General features: G+C 40.2%; 1 protein-coding gene across 1 annotated transcript in view; it reads right to left on the bottom strand.

Moving 5' to 3' along the window:
* The window catches only part of LOC106955164 (integrin alpha-5-like), a 52301-nt gene that overhangs the window by 8049 nt on the left and 22772 nt on the right, over positions 1-21480 (bottom strand). The window contains exons 11-22 of the mRNA XM_015045174.1: positions 20945-20997; positions 19295-19503; positions 18557-18748; positions 18430-18475; positions 17824-17937; positions 15033-15088; positions 14427-14584; positions 12469-12606; positions 4571-4638; positions 1444-1594; positions 1133-1225; positions 203-282 (exon numbers count right to left, since the gene is read on the bottom strand). Coding sequence (XP_014900660.1) covers positions 203-282; positions 1133-1225; positions 1444-1594; positions 4571-4638; positions 12469-12606; positions 14427-14584; positions 15033-15088; positions 17824-17937; positions 18430-18475; positions 18557-18748; positions 19295-19503; positions 20945-20997 — 1358 coding nt within the window. The remainder of the gene's footprint in view (positions 1-202; positions 283-1132; positions 1226-1443; positions 1595-4570; positions 4639-12468; positions 12607-14426; positions 14585-15032; positions 15089-17823; positions 17938-18429; positions 18476-18556; positions 18749-19294; positions 19504-20944; positions 20998-21480) is intronic.

Below are 21480 nucleotides of genomic sequence, written 5' to 3'. Positions count from 1 at the left end.
TAACAACAAGAGGTATGAGAAGAACTGACCCATTTATTAACAGCTAATGGGTCTGTATGGACATACAAAAAATACTGGGACGGACTAAATACTGGAGCGGACTAAACACTGGCACTGACTAAATAAGCCTTAGAAAACACTCTTGCCTTTTGCTATCGGATGGAATGATGAAAATGAACCCCATCAGACAGTATCAACCTACCTTCGTATTTGGAGCTGAAACTGGACAACATTGTTAGCGTCTGTCAGTCTCGGCACAGTGAATCGAAGGCCGGCCCATAACTACAGAGAAATAGATGAAGCACTCATTTCTACGGCGCTCGGACTCTTAGTGATCAGCAGGGTAAACAAGGATAGACTGTGCTCACAGCATACAACTTACATTTATGATTGCATCGTTTATCAGGTTATTTAACAACGTTGGACAAACTTGATGAGTTTTCATGTATGTTAGTCATTAAAGGCACGGTATTGCACTATTCTCCAGTCACATATTGTCACTTTATAGCACAATCAAATAACTATGTTACCATCACTTGTTAAAAAGGGTTGTATATACCAAAAATGACTTCAAAGAAATTTTACATTGTAAATTAACACCTTGAAATTGGGCCTCTGTCTCTTTAAGAAACTCCTGGTTTTTCTGAAACTCTGCCTTCAGGAGCTCATCACAACATGGCTCCTCTGTAAACCCTTGAACAATGTTTTTACAACCGTTGCTCTGAGAAGAAGTCAGCATAATGAGCAAAGTTCCTTCAGGTGTTTGCTAATTGCTGCTGGCTAGTCTGAAGGAGCTAGTAGGGTAGTTGCAGTGGGGAAGTCATGGGGGAGGGCTGCTCCGTGAAGCTCAGAAGCTTGGAATCTGCAGCTCTGAGGAGGAGCTTTGTCTCGGAGGCGGGGCTAGGTCCACCCAGGCATTTTGCACAGCTGAATTGTTTCCATGGAGTTTAAAGGCTTTCTCAAACATGCATAAAAGAATCAAGGCAATATTCCAAGTATGTTTTTGGTGAGGGACTAACATTAAACATGATGTGAAGCTCAAAAAAGTTGATTTTACATAGTACTGCCGTTTTAAAGTTGACTAAATGTGTACAGAGAATGAAAACAGAATAAAGCAGGAAGCGGTTCTTACGCTGCTGCCAGACTTCATGGGGTTTCCCAGGTCGCACACAAGATGGCGGGTCTGGTTATCAGCCTCGTAGCTGCAGGTCAGCTGAGTCAGACTCTGGAAAAGACATCACATACCAAAACAAGTGATGATCTTCCATATCAGAGAACTTCATAAAGAACTTTGCTGTTGCACTTTCTTGATAATAATAAAATTTCAGAGATGAAATACAGATAAAAAAAAAAACAAAAACACCCCTTGTTTCATTTGCAGTTTCCAGCAGTAAAACAGCTATGACCATTAGGTTTATTTATTGTGATAAGTGTTCGCCTCACCCCGTTGTTGCGTGCGATCCCGCTGTAGTCGGCCTCTGGGGGCAGCACCACGTACAGCTCCGCCTCATAAGCCCCTCCCTCTCCTTCATTCCTGGCATTAAAGATCAAGCTCAAGGTGTTTTCGTCGCCCAGGTAGACCTCTGATTTATCACTGGAAAAAAGAGAAGACCAACATCACTGCCATGCTTCTTCTACACGAAGCAAAACTAATCATAATGTTATAAAGTAACTGTTTGGGAGTTGAAATAAACCACCAGGAGAAAATTATAGCACGTTGCATTATATTTTTTTGCACAAAATCATTTTCAGGTAATGAGATTTTAGTTCTGCCTAGTTTGAGCTCCTTTCAGAATCCTGTCACTTTAAATGCAAATAAACTGCTGCTGGCCACGCCAACCCAAACCCCTGAGTCAATAAGTTTATTACACCTTCACTTTGTTATATTAAAAGCATCAAAATCAAAGCAGCATAATCTTTCCTGTACATTTTTCTAAAACATATCCTGGAATTCCAGCTAAGTCTGTAGACAAACTCAGAAAAGAAAACATAATCAAACCTCATTTGTTTAGCAAATTGATTTTTAGAGATGTTTTTATTTAAAGACTGAAAAACACAATTTTAACTCCTCACAAAATGATTCCACATCTAAATCCCTCCAACTGAAGTACAATTGTTTTTGATATTCATCCTGACAGCAAAGCAGAGGAACTCATCTGAAGGCAATGACTTAGATAAGATAACACAAAGATAATTCATCTTTTCTCTTTTTCTACTTAAAACTGGATGATAAAAGTCTTCAGTCTGGTGTTTTAGTCTCCACTAGAACTTCTTCTCGAAGGACCATTTTGTTTCAGAGACTATATCATTAATTTTATTTGTTGTTTTGTTGTTTTGTTTATGTATTTTGGATATTTAAAATGTCTTCCAGGTCCAGTTTTAAATGTTGATTATAGTTTAAAGTTTATTGATCTTTGAGAATGTGTTCTTGCATTATTATTATGCCGTTTCCCTCATGTTACTTGAAAATAACTTCAAAACAACAATATGATCGTTTATCACAATATCTCCTGAGACAATGTATCGCCCAGCAACATTTGTCACGGTGACAGACTCGTAAACAGTGCGCCTTTCTTTCAACTGCTGCCGGTCGGGAACCCGAGCCGAACCCGACCGCTGTGATTTGTCTCAGGAAATCGACCCCCCATGCAGTAACAAGCGCCAGCACAATTTAACTGTCGTGATAAATTCTCTCCACACCCTCCCGGCTGTGGCTCCGCCCAGTCTGCCGCCGCGCCGTAAATCTATGTTTCTATTGAGCAGGAGAAGGAGCTATGAGGTCCGTGGAGGGTTAGGACTGGGGGTCTTCTTTCATTCCTCCTCCAGCCCCCCGGTCACGACACAGTGACCCTTCTCTAGGTGGAATAACCAGATGATTTTAATTAGGCCAGGAAGCAACACTGATGGAATAACACCAACTCTCAACAGATGCTGAGAGTGAAAAGGGAAAGGCAGCCCACCGCTGAGACGCAACACAGTCAATTCATTTAAGAAAAAAGCCCAGGGTGAATGGAGGACGCTCAGTCAGAGCATAACAAACACAGTGATAAACCTCGGGGTTCATCCTGGATGTTAAATGGCCCATCATGAAGGAATGTTGGCCCAGGAAAGCAAACTGCTGATGTTTTACAGCGAGGAGGAATTCTTCTCATGCGTGTGCTGAATCACTTGGCCTTGAAGCAGATCCTCAGGCAGAACTTTGGGCCTCCGTGGGAAACTTGTAGCGTTGATTGGATTTCTGCTGCGAAGAGGAATCACATGGCCGCATAATTCAAAACACTCCTCATAACAGAGCCGGCTGTGTGGGAGGAGGAGGAGTAAGAGCCTGTGTGTTTCCGTGTGTGTGTTTGCTCCATGAACGGGAGGGGAGACACAATGACTCATATCTCTCTGGTGTTCATTCATAAACAAAGAACGATTAAGCATCCACCCTACCAGACTGAGCCAAGAGTGGGAAATCATTCTGGGACTTACACAACCTGCTGCAGAAAATCTCAGTTCAGATGTAAACATGGCACTCCTGACCTTGGCAGCATTCAGATCGACTAATGCTCTCCTGAAGACGATCTCTTCTGTTACAGCGCTTAGCATGACATTTCAACACAACAACAACTCTGGGTCAGTCTGTCATCTGTGTGCTGAGCTCAGATGCTACTAGAATTTATGTGGCTGAATTCAGGTAATGTCTCTTTAATTTTTGTGTCTTGGAGCTGCAGCAGTGGTCGGCCCAGTAACACCAGTAAAACCAGTAACACAGAATCAGAATATACTTTATGAATCCCATAGGAGAAGCAGGTTATTTGTTGACCAGTTACTTCATCCAAAGAAAAAGTATGTAAGAAGTATGTAAATAAATCTAGAAATTAGACTAGAGTATTTTTAAACTTAAAGAAACTAAAAAAAAAGCCAGTAGAGCGGCCAATAACCTGCTCTAGTCTGTCATCCATGAGATGATGCAGAAAATCATCTCATCTCAGATAATATTTTGTTCAGAAAGCTTTCTGTGGTGTCTGCCTGTACATGTTGAAAGGTTTAATATTTCCACACTGGTTGTGAACTTTCTGGAGTTCCTCCCTGCACCATCTGTGCTGCTGGAGGATTCAGCGACCGGAGCAGTTAGCACCGATGATAAGCACGGCGGGTTGTTATGACTTTGGTTTATATTGGACTCTTACTGAACTTTACATGTTTATTTATGTAAAAACTAACTTTTTAAAAAAAATACATGCCTCTGGTGTATATTTCTAATTTCACTTATGAGCTCCAGACAGTATCAGAAGTAGATATGGTGATGTCGTATGAACATGGTGGAAGAGGCCTATTGAGCAGCAATAAGACGATGTGTTCAGGGTCTGTTCCAACTATTCTGATCACAAATCAAACTGGGTTTGAAATATTCTGCTTTTAATGTAGAAAATCTAGTTTGAGGAGTCTGCATGTTTGAGTTTTTTAACTAGAGCAGATTAAAGATTTTCAAAAATCTTCCAAATTTTTCACTAACTTGAGCATCTTTAATCTGCTCTGGTTAATGTGTAGGCCATATTGTGTATGGCCTACACAATATTCTCACCCAATAACAGCCAGTTTGAGGTCAGGGACACAAATGTTGTCCTCTCCGCAGTCCAGCTGAATCTGGGCCTGATGGGAAAACACAGAGAGAAACGGCTTCAGGTAAAACAGGAAGTTCATCAGTTCTTTCACTTCATAGTTTTCTAATATTTCTGTTGACATACAATTCACAGCAGATGTTTAAAACAATCAAAGAAATCACAGCAAATTAGTCCAAAAATGGAGTTATGGGAACAAAAATGAAATAATAAATGAAGTACGTATACCTACAGAAATATATAAGATATTATATGGGAAAGCCTTTTTTGGTAATATCGACTTTAAGATGCCTGCTGCATGAAGAGACCGTTAAATCTGAAATACTCTGGGATCCTTCATATCTTCTGTTCTTCAGTTTTTTCCCGTACATTTTCCTTGGTAAACTTTAAACAAGGTTCATATTTTTTTTCTCTTCAGCAGTGGAATCTTGTGCAGTGACTGTGCATAGAGGTCATTGAAGTAGAATGGAGTACTTCTTGTTTTTAATGAAAAAAAAAAAACTGTACTTGTTTTTCTGTCTGGTTTTGAGTATTAAAAGTTTTTTGAGAACAAAGGTCATGAAATCCTGCTTCCAGACTGGAAATGTGTCCTCTCGAACTATGGCAGAAAAAAGTCCCCACAGCAAAACTTTTTATTGTCCATCAGATATTATTAAGTTAGATGCATAACAGGAATACTTTCTAAATACTAACAAATTTTATCTGGTTTCTTGGTTTTTTATCCACAGCATTCAGTACTTATTTCATGAACAACATCACTTCATTACACACAATCTACTGACTCGTCGAGTTTCTTTGTGTGCTCGCATTACTTTGGTTGTTACAGACATCTGATGTGAATCTGATGTCAGTAAAAATGCTGAAAACATATTTACTGAGGTAAACATTTCCGAAATGCATGGAAAGCAAAAAGAAGAAACCTCTAGAGCAGGGGTCCCCAAACTTTTTCCTGCGAGGGCCACATAGCTGTTCCTTTCTGTGGTCTTAGTTTTTGCAGTAAAAAAAAACAAAGAAATTCTTGTCGACGGGGGGTGTGGGGGAGAGACGACGACACTTTTGGATAGATTTTTACCCAGAATGGAAAAAACCGTGAGTGAAACGGTGACTGACGAGTATATATTCCATTGAGGGAAAGTAAGTTTCACATTTGCTCAAAAGCCCCCTGGTGGTTGAAGAAAAATCCACATATAAACCGGAAAATACAATATATGAAAAAAAACACTGAATGCTCTCTGGTATGAGCAGGCGGGCCGGATCCGGCATTGTTCAGGGGGCCGGACCAAATGACGTGGCGGGCCGGATCCGGCCCGCGGGCCGTAGTTTGGGGACCCCTGCTCTAGAGGAAGCTACAATCTATTCACAGACTCTCTATCTGAACTCAACTAGCAAACATTGCCACAAAGCTCAGAGTGAACGACCATTCATCGCTGCGAGATAAAAGAAACTTTTGCTTCATACGTGGAAAGAAAGCAAAGGAATAAGATGAAGGAGAGTCAGAAGATGAATTCCATCAAAACAATGACATTTCTGCGGAGAGCCTCCATCAAAAAGAGTTGGAACCTCAAAAACACAACTGGGACTAATTTCCCTTTTAGTTTTCTGCAACAGCTGAGTTTGTAGAAACCAAAAGGAAAACATGAATGAGATTTGATTTGGCAGGACTGACGTTTCCATTTGAGCCCTTGATCTTTTCACGTCCTTCGGTCCTCTCTGCTCTTTGGTCTCATCAGTCTGCAGCGCCGCGCTGTCAACCACGCCACGGCCTTGTCTGCTCTACATGTGGGAAGCATTAGACTCCAAAATGAATGTCAGATAGAGCGAGGGACAAGGTTGGTGGAGGTTAGCACCAAACTCTCCGTGAAGAATCCTCGTCCAACTTACTGCTTTTACATTTATTTACAGATTATGTGAGTGAATCTTTCACTTCCAGCCATCTTTACTTCAAGCCCACTTTCTTCTCTATATTTAAGCAGACTGTCATGTTTTTCAACCTCAGTGAAGAAAATGAAACATGAGAAAGAAAGATTTGAACCTAAGATGTTTCATGACTGTTGTCAACTTAAATGCTTTTTTGAGCCTCACTGCTGCAGCCCTGAAACTGTAAGATGCTGTAAGATGTGACGTAAGATGAACTGGTACTCAGGATACTGCCTTGACGTTTGTTAGGACTTATTGTGTCCTGTTCTTCCACTTAGTGCTTATTTAAGCCTGCTGTGGTAAAAGTTGTCACTGGAGTTTCTCTCGGTTCCCCACTCATGCTGAACAGTTACTAATGTTCCTTTGGTGCTCGGAAAGAATGTCTAATTTAGAAGTGAACTAAAACACCTTGTAAAGTCAGAACTCAGAGTGGAAAAGTCTGAAGTTCTCCACCGACTCCGACCTCTGAGTCCAAAACGAGGAGCAGAGATGAAGTTTAACTTCTGATGATTTGTGTCTCAATAAATCCGTCAGACATGTAGTCCTGATCAGCTGTTGTCTTTTAGCAAACTCTGGTGGCTCCATGCATGTGTTTAAATAAGTTGAGGAGATTTGAAGTGGGGTTCTGTAAGGAGGGTATGAGCAGCCAACATCTTTCCTTGGAGTAGTAGATGATTCTCTTTGCTTTCTATTGTTTGGTTATTGACCTGCAGTATGTGGTTATTACTCTGATATCCCCTGGTGAAACGTGTGAGTAAGAGCAGATTTCACACTCACTTGAACCAGTGAAATTATTTTACACAACTTAACTTTAATAACAGTTTGTGTTTTAAAAAGTGTTTTTTTTTCCCCAACCTTACTGGTTGGTTAAGGTCCTAGTTAATATCTGTTGTCACCTCATGCTACGCTCCTTTGATGTCCTCACTTCCCCTTCACTAACCATCTCTCCACGTTTCCACTCACCTGTCTTCAATCACCTAATTGTTCCCCCAGGCATTTCCCACTTCCTGTTCATTCCTGTGTTGAGTCAGTTCAATCCAGCCACATTTTTTAGCTTCAGTCAGACAAGATAAGACTTTATTGATTCCACCACAGAGAAATTCTGATGTTTAAAACCACCGATGAAAGCAAAACAAAGAACCAGGAGTTAGGATAGACTATGAAGTATTTTTTTATGTAAATAAAAAGAACACAAATTCATTGCTAATATACAAACAACAATATAATTACATTATCATTTGTAATCACTATGATTTTGTGTTTGATTATTTGTTTTCCATGACAGAAGTTTCAATCAGCCGTCTGTATGAGTTTCTGTTACAAATGTGCACAAAACATTGTCTATATTCCACTAATGTCGACAGAACACAATTTAGCAGATGCAGTGTTTCTACTAAATAAGAAAATGCTATTAAAATCAGACATGAATACATTTGTTCATGTGATAAGTCCTTAAAAAACATACTGTGCCATCATCCATCAGATACTTCCTGCTGTCTTCTTTGTGGTTTTTGCCAGCAGTAACATCCAGTTGTTGGCCATATGATTCATGTAATGCAAAAAAAAAAAAAAGTTTCTATTGCAGTTTTGCGACATAAACTAATTGCAATAAGGCCTAAAACCACCTCATCCTGGGACAGAAACTTTATCAAAAAAACAACATTTTTTTAAATTGCAACGTTTAAGTAAATTTACTTTCATAATCCAATTGGCACAATTATATTGTCATTATGGCTTTGATGAGACATCATGTGAAAAAGTTCAAGGGTCAGTGGTCAGTCGCAAAGCAAACTTTCTTTAGTGCAAAGATGCATCTAAGGAAGATCAGACCTTTTCCTTTAGTTGGGAAACATTTCTGCCTGAGTTTACATGCAGTGACTAATGTGTTTTGAAACTTCTCAGTCCTCCAGCTTCCTGATTATTTCCCACATCACATAACAGATTTTCCATGTGGCCTCTGACCACATAACACTGGGATCATCTGATCTTACATTTAAACTGAGAGAAGAGGGTAAAATTTCTCGTACATCACGAGAAAATGACAGATGCAGTGTTTAAAAACCAATCGCGTTCTCGCTTTGCCTTGAATGGCTCTCATAACGTTGCAGGTTTTGAAGCTGGGCCTATCACCTTGCGCAGGACAGGAGCATGCACAGCAAACCAGGAGCAGATGTGTGAGCAGTGAGCAGCGCTCCACCCAGACCGGCTGTCAGAGCTTCCTTTGTGTTTGTGCAGAGCCGTGACCCATGTGGCTCCACAGACCTTCCACTTCTGCGTATATGAAACACAAACAGGAGCAACGAGACAGCGCTTCAGGTTTGGGATGCACCAATCCACTATTCTTACTTCAGGTACCAAAATAGGTTTGGTATCGGCCAGTAACGAGCCAATACTGAAAAACAGCTGAAACGACTTAAAACGTTTGTTTTTAAAATCACAGACATGAAAGTAGTGAATTACACATTTATCTGATAACTCTGCACCAGTAGGACACTTGAATATACCAACGGCTTCACATGGTTAGTCAAACACACAAAAACACCTTTACTTTGTTCAGTCAGTATAATTAAGAACAAAACATCCAATGTAAAATAAAAAAATGAAGGAACTGAAAATGACAAAAACAACAAATTGACTACGTTGGTCAAATGTAAAAAATAAACTGCATCAAATCTTCTGTCAAATGGTTCAGAAAGAGCGATTAGGAATTCTAAATATAATGTAAAATAATTAATAAAGAATGACGTCGCTCACAGTACAAAGCATAGAATTAGACTGAACAGATCTGCCCTCATGGATGAGGAACAGCGATACCCAACCTAGAATTTTGTTCAATATCAGGATCGATACAGATATTAATATTGGATCAGTGCATCGCTACTACAGGTATTAGCATCAATAAAAAAAATATTTTAACTTACTATGCTTTGAAACATCAATCTCCATTTTCATTTTAATGAATTTTTCTGCATTAACAGGAACACAGGGCGTTCTGCTGGGGTGAGCAGAGGAAGTCACAGTGTGTGCAGGGCGGGCGGCTCTATTTTTGCACATCATGTTTATGACATCATCCGCTATGCTCTTGTGGTGACCATCAGTTTGGTTCCTAAAAGTCAAGCTGTGTGGCCTTGTAAGTGGTGTGGTCTCTGGTTTCACTGTGGTCAGTTAACGTTCAGGCGTAACTCCTCACAGAGCTACACTCTGTAACCTCAGAGGTCTGAGAAAAGGCTGGACCAAACAGATCATTCTAGACAGATCATCTCCTTTTTCACTCCTAAATCAGAAATCACTTTTATTCACCAGGTTTGTGCAATAGTTTGATCTTCATGGAGAAATGAAAAGGATCTGGCAAATCAATGTTTGAGTAACTGATGCCTGTAGCTTCATATTAAGTAAAGGTTTATTAAGAAATAGAGGTAAAACCTCTCTACAAAGCAAAACTTTTTTTCAATATGATGTGCTGCTCCTCTCTTTGGTGATGTTCTAATTGCATAATTCTGTTTTTCTGTTTTTCTGTATTTTCCAGGCACAAAGAACCACAATACCTATTTTAACTTCAGTTGTTCTAAAAATGTTGTAGCTACATAACAAATATGACTTAAAAGAAATTTGACTTTGTAATTTAACAAAGTCAAATTTGTTACATTTGACTTTTAAATCTCCTGCTCTTTCTTAAGCTCCGCCTTCGGGAAGTCATCACAACATGGCTCCTCTATTAACCTCTTAGCAACGTTTTTTGCCAATGTTTCACTGAGAATGAACTCAGCAGATATTTGCTAATTCCTGCTGGCTAGTCTGAAGGAGCGGAGTGGGGCAGTGAGGTGGCTTACACACTTAGAAACTGCAGTTCAGAGGAGGAGCTGCATTTCCAAGGCAGAGCTATGTCCACCCTCGCATTTAGCACAGCTGAATGGTTGCCATGGAGATTAATGGATTTCTCACACAAGCATGAAAGAATCAAGGCAAAACTTCAGGTGTGTTTATGATGAGAGAACATCATTATGACATGATGTAACACTCAGAAAAGCTGACTTTACATAAGACTGCCCGTTTAAAACAAAAACCTTCTAATCGTGTGAGTCTCTTGTCTGCAGTCTCTGCGTGTATGTGTGTATGTGTGTGTGTGTGTCTGGGAGCTCGATCAGCTGAGTTCAGCTCCACTAATCTGTTGGCTTTATCTGAACTAGAGTCAGAAGACAAACAGGGTGAATGAATGTGGTTACGGCCAAATGAAGCCGGTTCTGAACGTGTTTCATTGGTCTGCTTCGACTTCACCAGTGATAAATGGAGGCTTAGAGACTTGGACGGGATTTTTTCGCTCTGAACTGTAGAATCACAAAGAGCCACACGTGATGAGCAGCTGAACAGAGAGTGAGCCAGAAAAAACACAGCTATGCTAAATGATTCTAAAGCTCCTGAATTCACTGAGGTTTGATTCATTATCTTTGTTCCACAGAGTGTCAATGTGCAGACACTGTGCAGAAGTGGGCAAACCCAGGATAAATAAATGGCATTGTGCTGTGCAGAGGATGTTCTTGAGCAGGAGCAAAGATCATAGCCATGCGTTTTCAATGATCCAGTTAATGTCCAGACCTAGAAGTAATTTCAAATCTGTGATGAAATAAAGACACTGGCCATTCAATCTGATACAAATTAAGATATTTGACAAAAAAGAATGAGCAATAATTTCACTCTGTAGATAAACAGAGCAGGTGGAGACCTAAAAGACTGCAGCTCTAACTTCAGGAAAAGATGGCACTGACTCACGGAGGTTAAATATAAATGATTTCCAGACTTTTCAGATTTTTATTTATCGTGTCATTCTCCCTCTACTCCATAAAGCACAGTATGTTCTCACAATCACTGAAAATTCCACCTAAAATATGAAGGATAAGGATTGATGTTCTGCTTTAAAGCCCAGCAATAGTATAACACAGAATGTGTATTCACAGCGGTCCTGTTTATTTAGTTTTAATGGAACTCCGGTCCGTTTGCCGGGAAAATCCGGTCCATTTGGGGTGCGTTCACACTGCAGCCTGAAGTGGCCCAATTCCGATTTTTTTGACGTAATGTGACCTGTATCCGATCTTTTCATGGCAGTGTGAACAGCACAGGTCGGATTCTTTTTCGAATGTGACCCATATCCGACATGAACCCAATTCAAATGCGACTGAACGTTCAGGTCGCCTTCATCCGAACTGAATGTCATTGAGACATTGATTCTCAATGGCATTGACGCACTATTGTGAGTCTGGATACCCGCAAGCGGGAAGAAAAACAACAACCATGATGGACTATATGAGGATTAAGTTGTTAATATGCTGCTCCGGTTGGACAACAATATGTAAGTTAAGCTCCACAATTAGCCTCCATATTTACTTCCGCAAAAACTGAGCACTTCTTCTTTTTATGGCAGTTGGCAGAACACTGAGAACGCAGACACTATTGCGCCCTCTAGTGCGCATGCAGGACATTTTCAGGTCGTTTGCCCGTTCAAACTGCAGAACGCATACAGGTCGCATTTAATGGCAGTGTGAACGGCCCCATTTCCACACCAGGCGAAAATGTAACAAATGTAGAAATTTTGACCTGCCATAGAACCAAATGTAGCAAATGTAACAACACAAAGCTTTTACAATATTCACATAATCTCTGCACTGTGAATCTTGTGACTCAGTCACCTGATGGCTGTGGAGGAAAATCACTCGCAAACAGCAAATTTTGCAATTTTATCAAACTTAAAACATTTAGAAACCACGGAGTCAATATATGTAACAGAAGACCTGAGAGCAACGCAGCAGACAGCACTTCAAGTCCTCTGAATGTCAAAGAAACTGCTTTGACCTGTGCCACCATTCTACCAGCAGTGAGAACAGATAATCCATTCATTATGTAGGAACAGTAATGTTTATGGTGGGCCGCCAGCAGGACATAATGATCCTACCTTCTGCTCTACACGTTGCTCTGTCTGGTAGTTGAGGATGGGACTGAGGCCGTGTTGATCCGCCGCCACCCGACCATCCAGACTGAAGTTCAGGCTGATGTCGATGGGAGACAGTTTATCCCGAAACTCGTCCTCAGCCTGTGGCAGAGACAGAGACGCAGTGAAAAACCCAGCAGCTACAATCTAGAGAAAGAGACGGAACACAAAAACGCAGAAGAAAAGAGATTGCAAAGTGTAGTTGAAGTCAAAACACTGGTAGGTTCACACCTGGGATTTTCCACTTTCAGGGCTCAGAGATGTAAAGACAGATTTCCAAAGTTTATATGAATTGATTTGAGGCTGTGGGCTCAACAAGGACTGTCACGATTCCTCCAATGATTGAAATACTTCAATAGTTAAAATTCAAAGCAAATTATCTGCCTAATTTAAGCTTTGTTAAATTATATTATGAGCTGTTGACCAACTAGCAGCATAATGTCCAATTTTCAAGTTTGATCCGGGGGGATTTCACTGATTGATGATAATGCTCAGGTTTTTATCGTTTATGGAGGACCAATAGGAATCCTTAAAACGTATAGAATACAGAGCTGCTGTCTAGTGGCGGGTTCAGAACAAACAGCGTGAAACAGTAGACAGCAGAGAGTAATTTTCTAAACTACAGAAATGTAATTGTTAGGGGTGCACAAATATGAAAATTTGGACCAATTTTGGCAGTATTAATATCAGATATATTAATGCTGCTATGGTACATGTACTGACATGTTTACATGCATCACAGGCAAATGTTAGTGACTGAGTAACATTTAAAACCTCAACAGAGTCCACACCTCCAGGAAACCATCATTAACAGCAGAGAGCTCTGAGACTCTGTACGAAGCGAAGCGTGGAACACGATGCTGCTCCTTACCAAGCTACTCATGTTCTTAACTTGGATGAACTTTATGTCACATTACATGATTTCTAATTTTTTTCATGCTATTCAGACAACTTTAAAGTAATGATATGCAGAAAAGTCAGAAACTGAGGACTGAAGATGTCTGACGCAGACTGAGACAGTCTTCATGGTTAACATTAGCATCTGCAAAACGTTTCATATGTTTGGCGGCTTGCCGTTAGCTTTTGCTAATTTCTTTTTGTTTAGCGGTTTGGCATTAGCATAGCTAAGGTTCTTGTTTAGCCCATTGATACTTAGTGAACTTGACTTTTTGGTTATCTGTGTCCACCATTGGCAATAACTACTGCCAATTTTAGTGCAGAAATTAATTTTCCATGACAACCATGGACAACTATTAGTAAATATGATTTATATGGGTTCAGTTATGTGTGATTTGATACTAACAGTATTCACCTGTGATAAATATTGGCAACTTTAGTGCAGAAGTGAATTTTGCTTCATGACCATGAAGGCCATGATGAAAAATAGTCGCCATCTTTAATTTTTCAATGATTTTTTTTTTTTCTAAAAAAAGCAACGTCCTGGGAACATTTGTGCCAAGTTAAGTGCTTTTAACCACGTGTGAAACTTTTTATGTAATATTCAATTATCTGCTGCACTATCTGTATGTCGCCAGTTCGGCTTCTTTCACAATGACCAACGTTCAGATCCGAGCTCTGTGTGCTCAGATCAGCTGTCGACCTGTCCCGCCTTGGACTCCAAACACGCTCAGTCACTGTGGTGAGTTTTTAAAAATGAGGGGACTGAACTAGTGACTTGTGACTCCAACCTTTAGCCAGTCAGGGACACACAGTCTTCTGATGTTGCATTTTCAGCCTGACTCCACAAAGTAGGTTCTAAAAAAGCGCTGGTACCAGGTAACCATTATTAGTGTAAAACTATTATACCTGAGTTCAGCTTCACTGAGTAGGTACTAGAGGAAAAGGGTCATTGGCTCACTAAACAAATCCTTTTTTATTGTTATTACTGTTTTTTGAGGGGAACACACAGTTCAATGACTCACCCGCAGGTAGATTTTGGTTTCATGGCAGAACCTTTGACCATTTGTAAGGTCTAGGGTCTTCAGCAGGGTGGGCTGCTGGCTCTCCAGGAACAGTGCCCTCCTCACAGACTCCTTCTGGTTCTGCTTCGCTCTGTCAAGCTGCACTTCCACCAGGAAGCCTTCAAAGTCAACACAGTGGTGGAAACAAGCATAGAAAAAAAAAGTCCATCATCTCATTGCTTTTGGAATGTCAATGTATGCATAGCCAAAGATAAACACTATGACTGAATGCAAACACACATGCACAGAGAAATCCTCTTTTCTCTTCTGTGCTTCTACTGAGAAGCGCATAGAACATCATCACACACCACATTAAAAACACAGCAGACAGCAGAGACAATACAGAACGCCACACTTTAAATAAACACACACACACTTCTCTAAACCGTACCCTGTATTTACACAATTGCTCTTTCATCTTGATCCTAACTGCCAAATTGACCGCAGAGAGGTCCAGCATACTTGTGGCTGCACAACAAAAGCAAGGTAATGGGGACCATGTGTGTGTGTGTGTGTGTGTGTCTGTGCGTGTGTGCGTGCCACTGTGTATGTGTGAGCATGTCTTACCTAAATGAGAGGGGAGGTGCTTCCCATAGGCCTCCAGACAGAACCTGGTGCTCACGCTGCAGGTAGAACACAGAGCAAGAAGAAATGCTACTGCTACTCATTCATTATCCATTATTTAGTCCTTGTTCAGTTACAGTAATCTACAGTAACTGTTCAGGCTGATGTTCCTCCTTGACATGGATCTGTGGGTAATGTAGTTGGACGTGGTTTTGGAGAGATGAAACCGAGCTGAGAAATATATTTACAGGGGTGTGAAAAAGTATTTCTTCCGTCCTGATTTCTTTTTTTTTCATGTCTATCAGACTTCAGTGTTTCAGAACATCACTCTAAATATTAGTCAAAGACAACACAAGTAAACAGAAAATACATTTACTGACTCCAGTCTCAGGCCTGAGTACTGCCACACCTGCTTTTAATCAACACATCAACAGGGCCTGCCTGTGACTCGATGGGCAGAGCCGTCTTACAACCAGAAGGTTGCAGGTTTGATTCCAGCTTTCAAAAAAAAAAAAACATTCAACCTCAATCTGTAACCAACAGTGATCCAAAACACACCATCTCTGAATATGTGAAGAAAATCTAAATGCAGACTTTGGAGTGGCCTAGTCAAAGTCCTGACCTGAATCCTATTGATTCTGTGGCATGAACTTAAGAAATGCCATTCCCTTGTGGCTAGATTAGAACAATTCTGCAAAGATGTGAGGCCAAACTTGCAGTTGATGCTGCTGGAGGCCCGGCCTGTTGTCCGCTTCAAGGGGGAATCAGGTTTTTCCTCCCTTAATAATAAACAACTGGATTTAAAAACTGCATTTTGTATTTTCTTGTTTTGTCTTTGACCAATATTTAAATTAGTTTGATGTTGTGAAACACTGATGTGTGGCAAACATGCAAAAAACAACAACAAAAGAAAAGGAAATCAGGAACGAGGCAAACATTATGTTCCACCCCAGTTCACAGAAGTTTTTAATTCAACTGTGATCTGGATTTATTTTTATCTAGCTTCAGAAAAACTCTTATCTTAATGTTGTTCATGTGTGTCAGAAGTGGAAAATAGTCCAGACTGATGCTAATTCATGAGATGGTTTCTGTGGTTCTGACTGACAGCAGCAGGTTGGAACAAGAACTAATGGAGCTGCAGAGGAAACAGCCAGCGAGTGTCAGGAAAACAACCCGTCTGTTCTTATCTTCCTTTCTTTCTTTTCATCTTCAAATCTGTGAAAAGGCATTTACCCCCCATTGCAGATTTCTTCGTATTTTACTTTCCTGTCACACTTAAATATTTCAGATAACCAAACAAATGTTTGTATGACACACAAAGACAACCTGACTAAATGATGATTTCATTAGTTTATGGAGGAAAACCTCTGCAGCCCAGCCTGACCCTACAGTGACCCTAACAACTGGTTGTTCCTCTCTTGCCATCAGGTGGAATTTTGGCCGACTCAGCTCTGCAGAATTATTTTCATTAAGCCGCATTGGAGAGTTTACCAGCATGAATGGGCCTTCGCATCATCTCAAACATGTTTGTGTTTGTACTTCGACACTTCAAAACCTTCATTTTGTTTTGAATAAAGTGATTCCAAAATCGATTTGCTGATGTGCTTTAGGTCATTATTCTGGCAGCTCTAGACTGGTGTTAGGTTCACGGCAGACATAAAAGGATGAACACCTTCCAAAAAGTTCCACTTTGACTCATCAGTTCCCAGAACAAGTTTTAAAAAGTCCTAAAACATGAATCTTTGATGTTCTCTTGGGTCACTCGTGGTTTTGGTTTTCCCTTATGGAAGCCATTTTTGCCCAGTCTCTTTCTTATTGTAGAGTCATGAACTTTGACCCTAAATGAGGCAAACATAAATAGTTTGAGTTTTGGTCATACAGTACCGTTTGAAAGTAGCATCCTAAGAGCTGGTGGAAAACATATTTTTTATTAAACCCATGTTTCTGTTTTACAAATGCTTTTTTTATTAGTCTGATGCAATATCCCAATTTAGTATTTTTTTTTCATTAGCTGTAAATGGAAAATCAGCATAATTAAAAGACATGAAAACATTCAAACATCCATCTGTGTTTAGTTCATCTATGTGATGTGTTTCATTCAGCGTTAAGATTCCTGGAGTAAACAGAATTGTCCAGAATATTCTGATGTACTGAACGGCTACAAGTTTAATAGCCTTCCAAGTTTTGTCCATTTTTGATCTGGGCAATTTGTTTATGTAGATTTCTTTCTGTCAAAACAACAAAATGGTGGATGTTGATGCATTTACTCTGCTTACCTTTGGTATGAATGTTTGTTTCATGATCTGAAACAGCTTAGTGAGACACAAAAAGCAAAAACGGAGGAAATCTGTGAGGGAGTGAATACTTGTTCACAACTCTGAATGGATAAATAAAGTAGAGGAGTAGAAGAGTGAAGTCATAATGTTGACCAGTAAGGGTTTCAAAAGTCATGTGTTAAGCTCCTAACTGCACAACTATTTTCTGCTCTTTTTCCATCTTTCTTCCAGCTGCTCTGCCTTTTTTTCTTTCTTACATCCTTCTTGTTGCCAAGGCAACAAAAAATAACAAGAAGCACTAAAACAGTACTTGCTTGTATTCGCTTAAAGAGATCACGACGCCTGCCAATTTGGCTGATGTCCACACCAAATCTAAAACTGTTCCATACTTATGTTTTTTAAGTGGAAACTGTGGAAAGAGACTGAAAGCAGAATAATTTCTCCCACTCTGAACCAAAAAAAAAACATCATTACGTTGAACAAAAACTAGATAAAATGGAAATAGGTAGAGTCCATACCAGGAAACGGAGATGTTTCTCTCTCCTCTGATGAGCGAACAGGTCTTCTCCTCCTGGTTGAACATGGCCGGCTGCACGGTGAGAGAAGCACTGGCTGTCACTATCGGCCGCGCTCTGATGGGAAACACACAGCACAACTAAATGGCAAAGAAAATGTATGTAAACATCTGAGTCTGAATACGAACAAAATATAAAAAAATACGTTAAAAAGCAAATCCTGTTGGGATGTTCTACATCTCAACATATGAGAATCTCTCTTGTAATCCTATTTTTATTTTGTAATTTATTAAATATCACAGTACAAAATACATTGTACACTACATTAGCAAAAAAAAGCATAAAGTACATGTGTGTTTGAAGTTTTTCAGTCAGTAAACATATGGAAGATGAATCACCATCGAGCGTACTTCAGCACTTTGTCACAAAACAATAAAGGGAAAGTTCAGTCTCATTTTGCATCTGCATGTCACAAACAGCCACTGCTTTGTGTTGGGTCATTACATGAAATCCTAAAATTCACTTAAGTCCATTAAAATGTGACGAAATGTGAAACGGTTCACAGGGTGTCAGACACTCACTGTAAATATGCAAAGTGAGGAATCATACCTGTACAGGACGGCCTTATCAAGGCCAAAAGCACCAACAATCAGATCTGCAAAAAGCAAATGAAGACATCAAAGAAGAGGCTTCATAGGTAAAAGTTGCATAAATGACAAATCCCGCTCTCTCATACCTGGGTAGCCGTTCTGATCGATGTCCATGTCGCCTTGCAGAGCGAAGCCGAAGCTGGCAGGGAAAGAGCTAGAAGCCCATTGGCCAGAAAGAACCTGAGTGGGCGTGTCCTTCAGTCCTCCAGCGTGACCGTTATGGATGAAGACCACGCCCTGCTGGTGGTCTCCGCCGTACGGACAGCCGACGGCCATGTCTGATTTCAGACAACAACAGAGCAGCATTAAAGCTCTCCATTAATGTGTTTCTACTGGAACGTTGCCAGGCAACATGATGTGGCTGTAAATGTGAACAAGCAGCAAAAACTAGCAGATTTTCAGATGATATCAGGGATACTGACTTTTTCCTAATGGGATCTACTGCTTTTGACCTTTCACCCTTTCTGGGTCACACTCATTCAGGCAAAACATTCTGATTTCTCATCTTTACTAACTTCAAGTTTGATTGAGGAATATAGATTTCTATCTCTCTTCTTCTATATCTTGAACTTCCACATATTTTGGGGGATTTTTTGTGAAAGACACAAGGTGAATACTCATCAGCGGTGGTCACACTAATAGCATAGCTAAAAATGGCCCAAGTCTTTTCTAAGGAAGTAGGTTTATGTCAAAGGGGCAAGATAAACAACTTATGACCAAAAACCCACAAATTTGCATACAGTTGGGGCGAGAAGCCGCAGGCATATATTTAGATATTGTATCAAGGGAGTCAGAACTTCATTAGGTAAAAGGTGCAGGTGTACCGTTGAAGCCGTCCTGGTTGAGGTCACCCAGAGGAGCCAGAGAGGTGCCAAACCGACCGAAGACCTGTGAGCCCAGCAGATGGGTCTGAGCCGGCTCCAGACGCAGCGGGCCCCTCTGGAGGTAAACGTACACCTTCCCCAGCTCCTCCAGACGCCCATTGAACCCCGGGTGCATGAATGTCGGAGCGCCAACAACCAGATCATCCAATCTGTCAACCGAGTGGAAAAGACAGGATTCTTAATAATGAAGACAGAGAGATGGAGGCATTAGAGAAGAGAGAGTATAAAAGCACTTTGAACCGTGTTTCAAGGAAACAAAGGAGCACGAGGATTCCTGAAGAACAAAACTGAAACATTGACTCTTTTCATGTGACGTCTCACTTCAGAAAGGGGTCCGATGTGCCATGGCGGACATCAGAAAAACATATGAGTGTTTATTCCTGTAAAGCTGGATTACAGTATAAAAGTATTCATAGGGGGCCGCAGGGTTGGCTATTTGACGAAGACAGAGGATGGTGACGGATACCAGCCAACAGTTGTAAGAACTGGCAGCGCTCTGTGTATTTGTGTATTTGCAGTGAACGCTACTTGCTTTGTAATAAGTAAAATTACTAAGATGCTATTAAATATTGCATTTTGCCAATGTATGTGTTTAATCATTAGTAGCCATGGGGAAAATGCCCGATCATCATGTAGCCTAACATGTACACAAAAAAACAGTTAGTATCTAGACTTTTGTACACTTTTGAGTCTGCTCTGATGTAAAGAGAAACACTGTTTGAGGCGTCAGTTCAAACAAAGTTGGCAATTTTAGCTAATCAAAAAACACTCAGGAGGGAGAAGGTCTGCGTTCATAAACTAGATATTTCCAACTTTTGTAAATACTGTTAGCTTATGAGCCCCAAGGAGGTGAGCTACTTCCAGACAAATTTAACTTCACTGCAAAAACACAAAATTTTACTAAGTATATTTTTTCTAGTTTTTAAAGTAAATATCTTAATACCTCTGAAATAAGAGAAAACTAACTGAAAAGTAATATTTTAGAAAGATATAGAAGCTTTTTTAAAGTCAATACTTCCTTAATATTGATGAAAAAGTTCTAGTCATTGGCAGATTATTTCACTAAAAACATGGGTAAAATATATTGTTATAAGAATCATTTCGTCCAAGTACTTTTTCATCAATATTAAGGAATTATTGACTTAAAACTAGCTCATATACTTCTTAACCAGAAGTATATGCTTTAAAGTTGTTTGTATGTTAATTTTGTCTTATTACAAGTGTACTAAGATATTTGCACTAGAAACTAGAAAAACTACTTGGTATGATTTTGTATTTTTTTCAGTGTTGTCTTGAACAAGTGGAAGCCATGGCTTCTTGCATCCTGGCGCCTCAACAGGGTGAACTGACATGGTTACAAAAGGTCAACAGAAGGAAGGAAAGTTTCTTGGCCTCTTAGATAATATAAGTCTACTCTTCATCTGCCTGGGAAGTGTTCAAAGCTCCCTCGGTCGACAGCCGCTCCAGTGAAATCCCCACACACACATTTATCTTCTGTTTTAGCGTATTCTCCCTCTGCTCTTATTTCAACCATTTTACATCCCACTATATGGTGCCACCATGTGCGTCACCGCGCCTCCATTCACTTACCCGTCGTTGTTGATGTCAGTAGCCGCTACTGCGTAGCCGAAGTAAGACCCCATCTGGAATACATTTCAAACAGGGTCGAGTTAGCCTGTAATCACACCACGGTGCACAGATCCCTCTCTTTTCTTTCATTTTCTCCTGCCTGTCCCTTTCATCTCCTGTCCCCTCCACCACTCCACAAGATTTGCTCCAAATCTCTCAATACCACAATCCCCTGGAGTCTTTTTTCTCCCTTTTCATGGAAGCTCAGCATTTGAGCTCCTGCAAGACTGAAGTAACACAAGGAGCTGGAGAACTGGGACATTAAAACTGTTTCTGCACGACAGAACTGGTCCCTGGTTTACTTTTTGGGGATTAAATTCAAACAAATAAATCATGTAAATTGTGTTATCCTGAATATCTTCACCTTCCTAAAATAATTGCACAAGTCATTTACTTGCTGTTTTTTTTTTTTTTTTTTTTTTTTTCCCAAAAAACCTTTTTTTTAAAAAAGGTTTTTGCCATTTTTTGGGAGGGGGTTGGTGGTTAAAAAAAGATTT

The sequence above is a fragment of the Poecilia latipinna genome, unplaced genomic scaffold, assembly GCF_001443285.1.
Source record: "Poecilia latipinna isolate Pla-1442-1.1 unplaced genomic scaffold, P_latipinna-1.0 Scaffold711, whole genome shotgun sequence".
In the NCBI taxonomy this organism is placed as follows: domain Eukaryota; kingdom Metazoa; phylum Chordata; class Actinopteri; order Cyprinodontiformes; family Poeciliidae; genus Poecilia; species Poecilia latipinna.
Note: the sequence above shows the minus strand (reverse complement) of the source record. Positions and strands in the feature narration are given on the sequence as shown.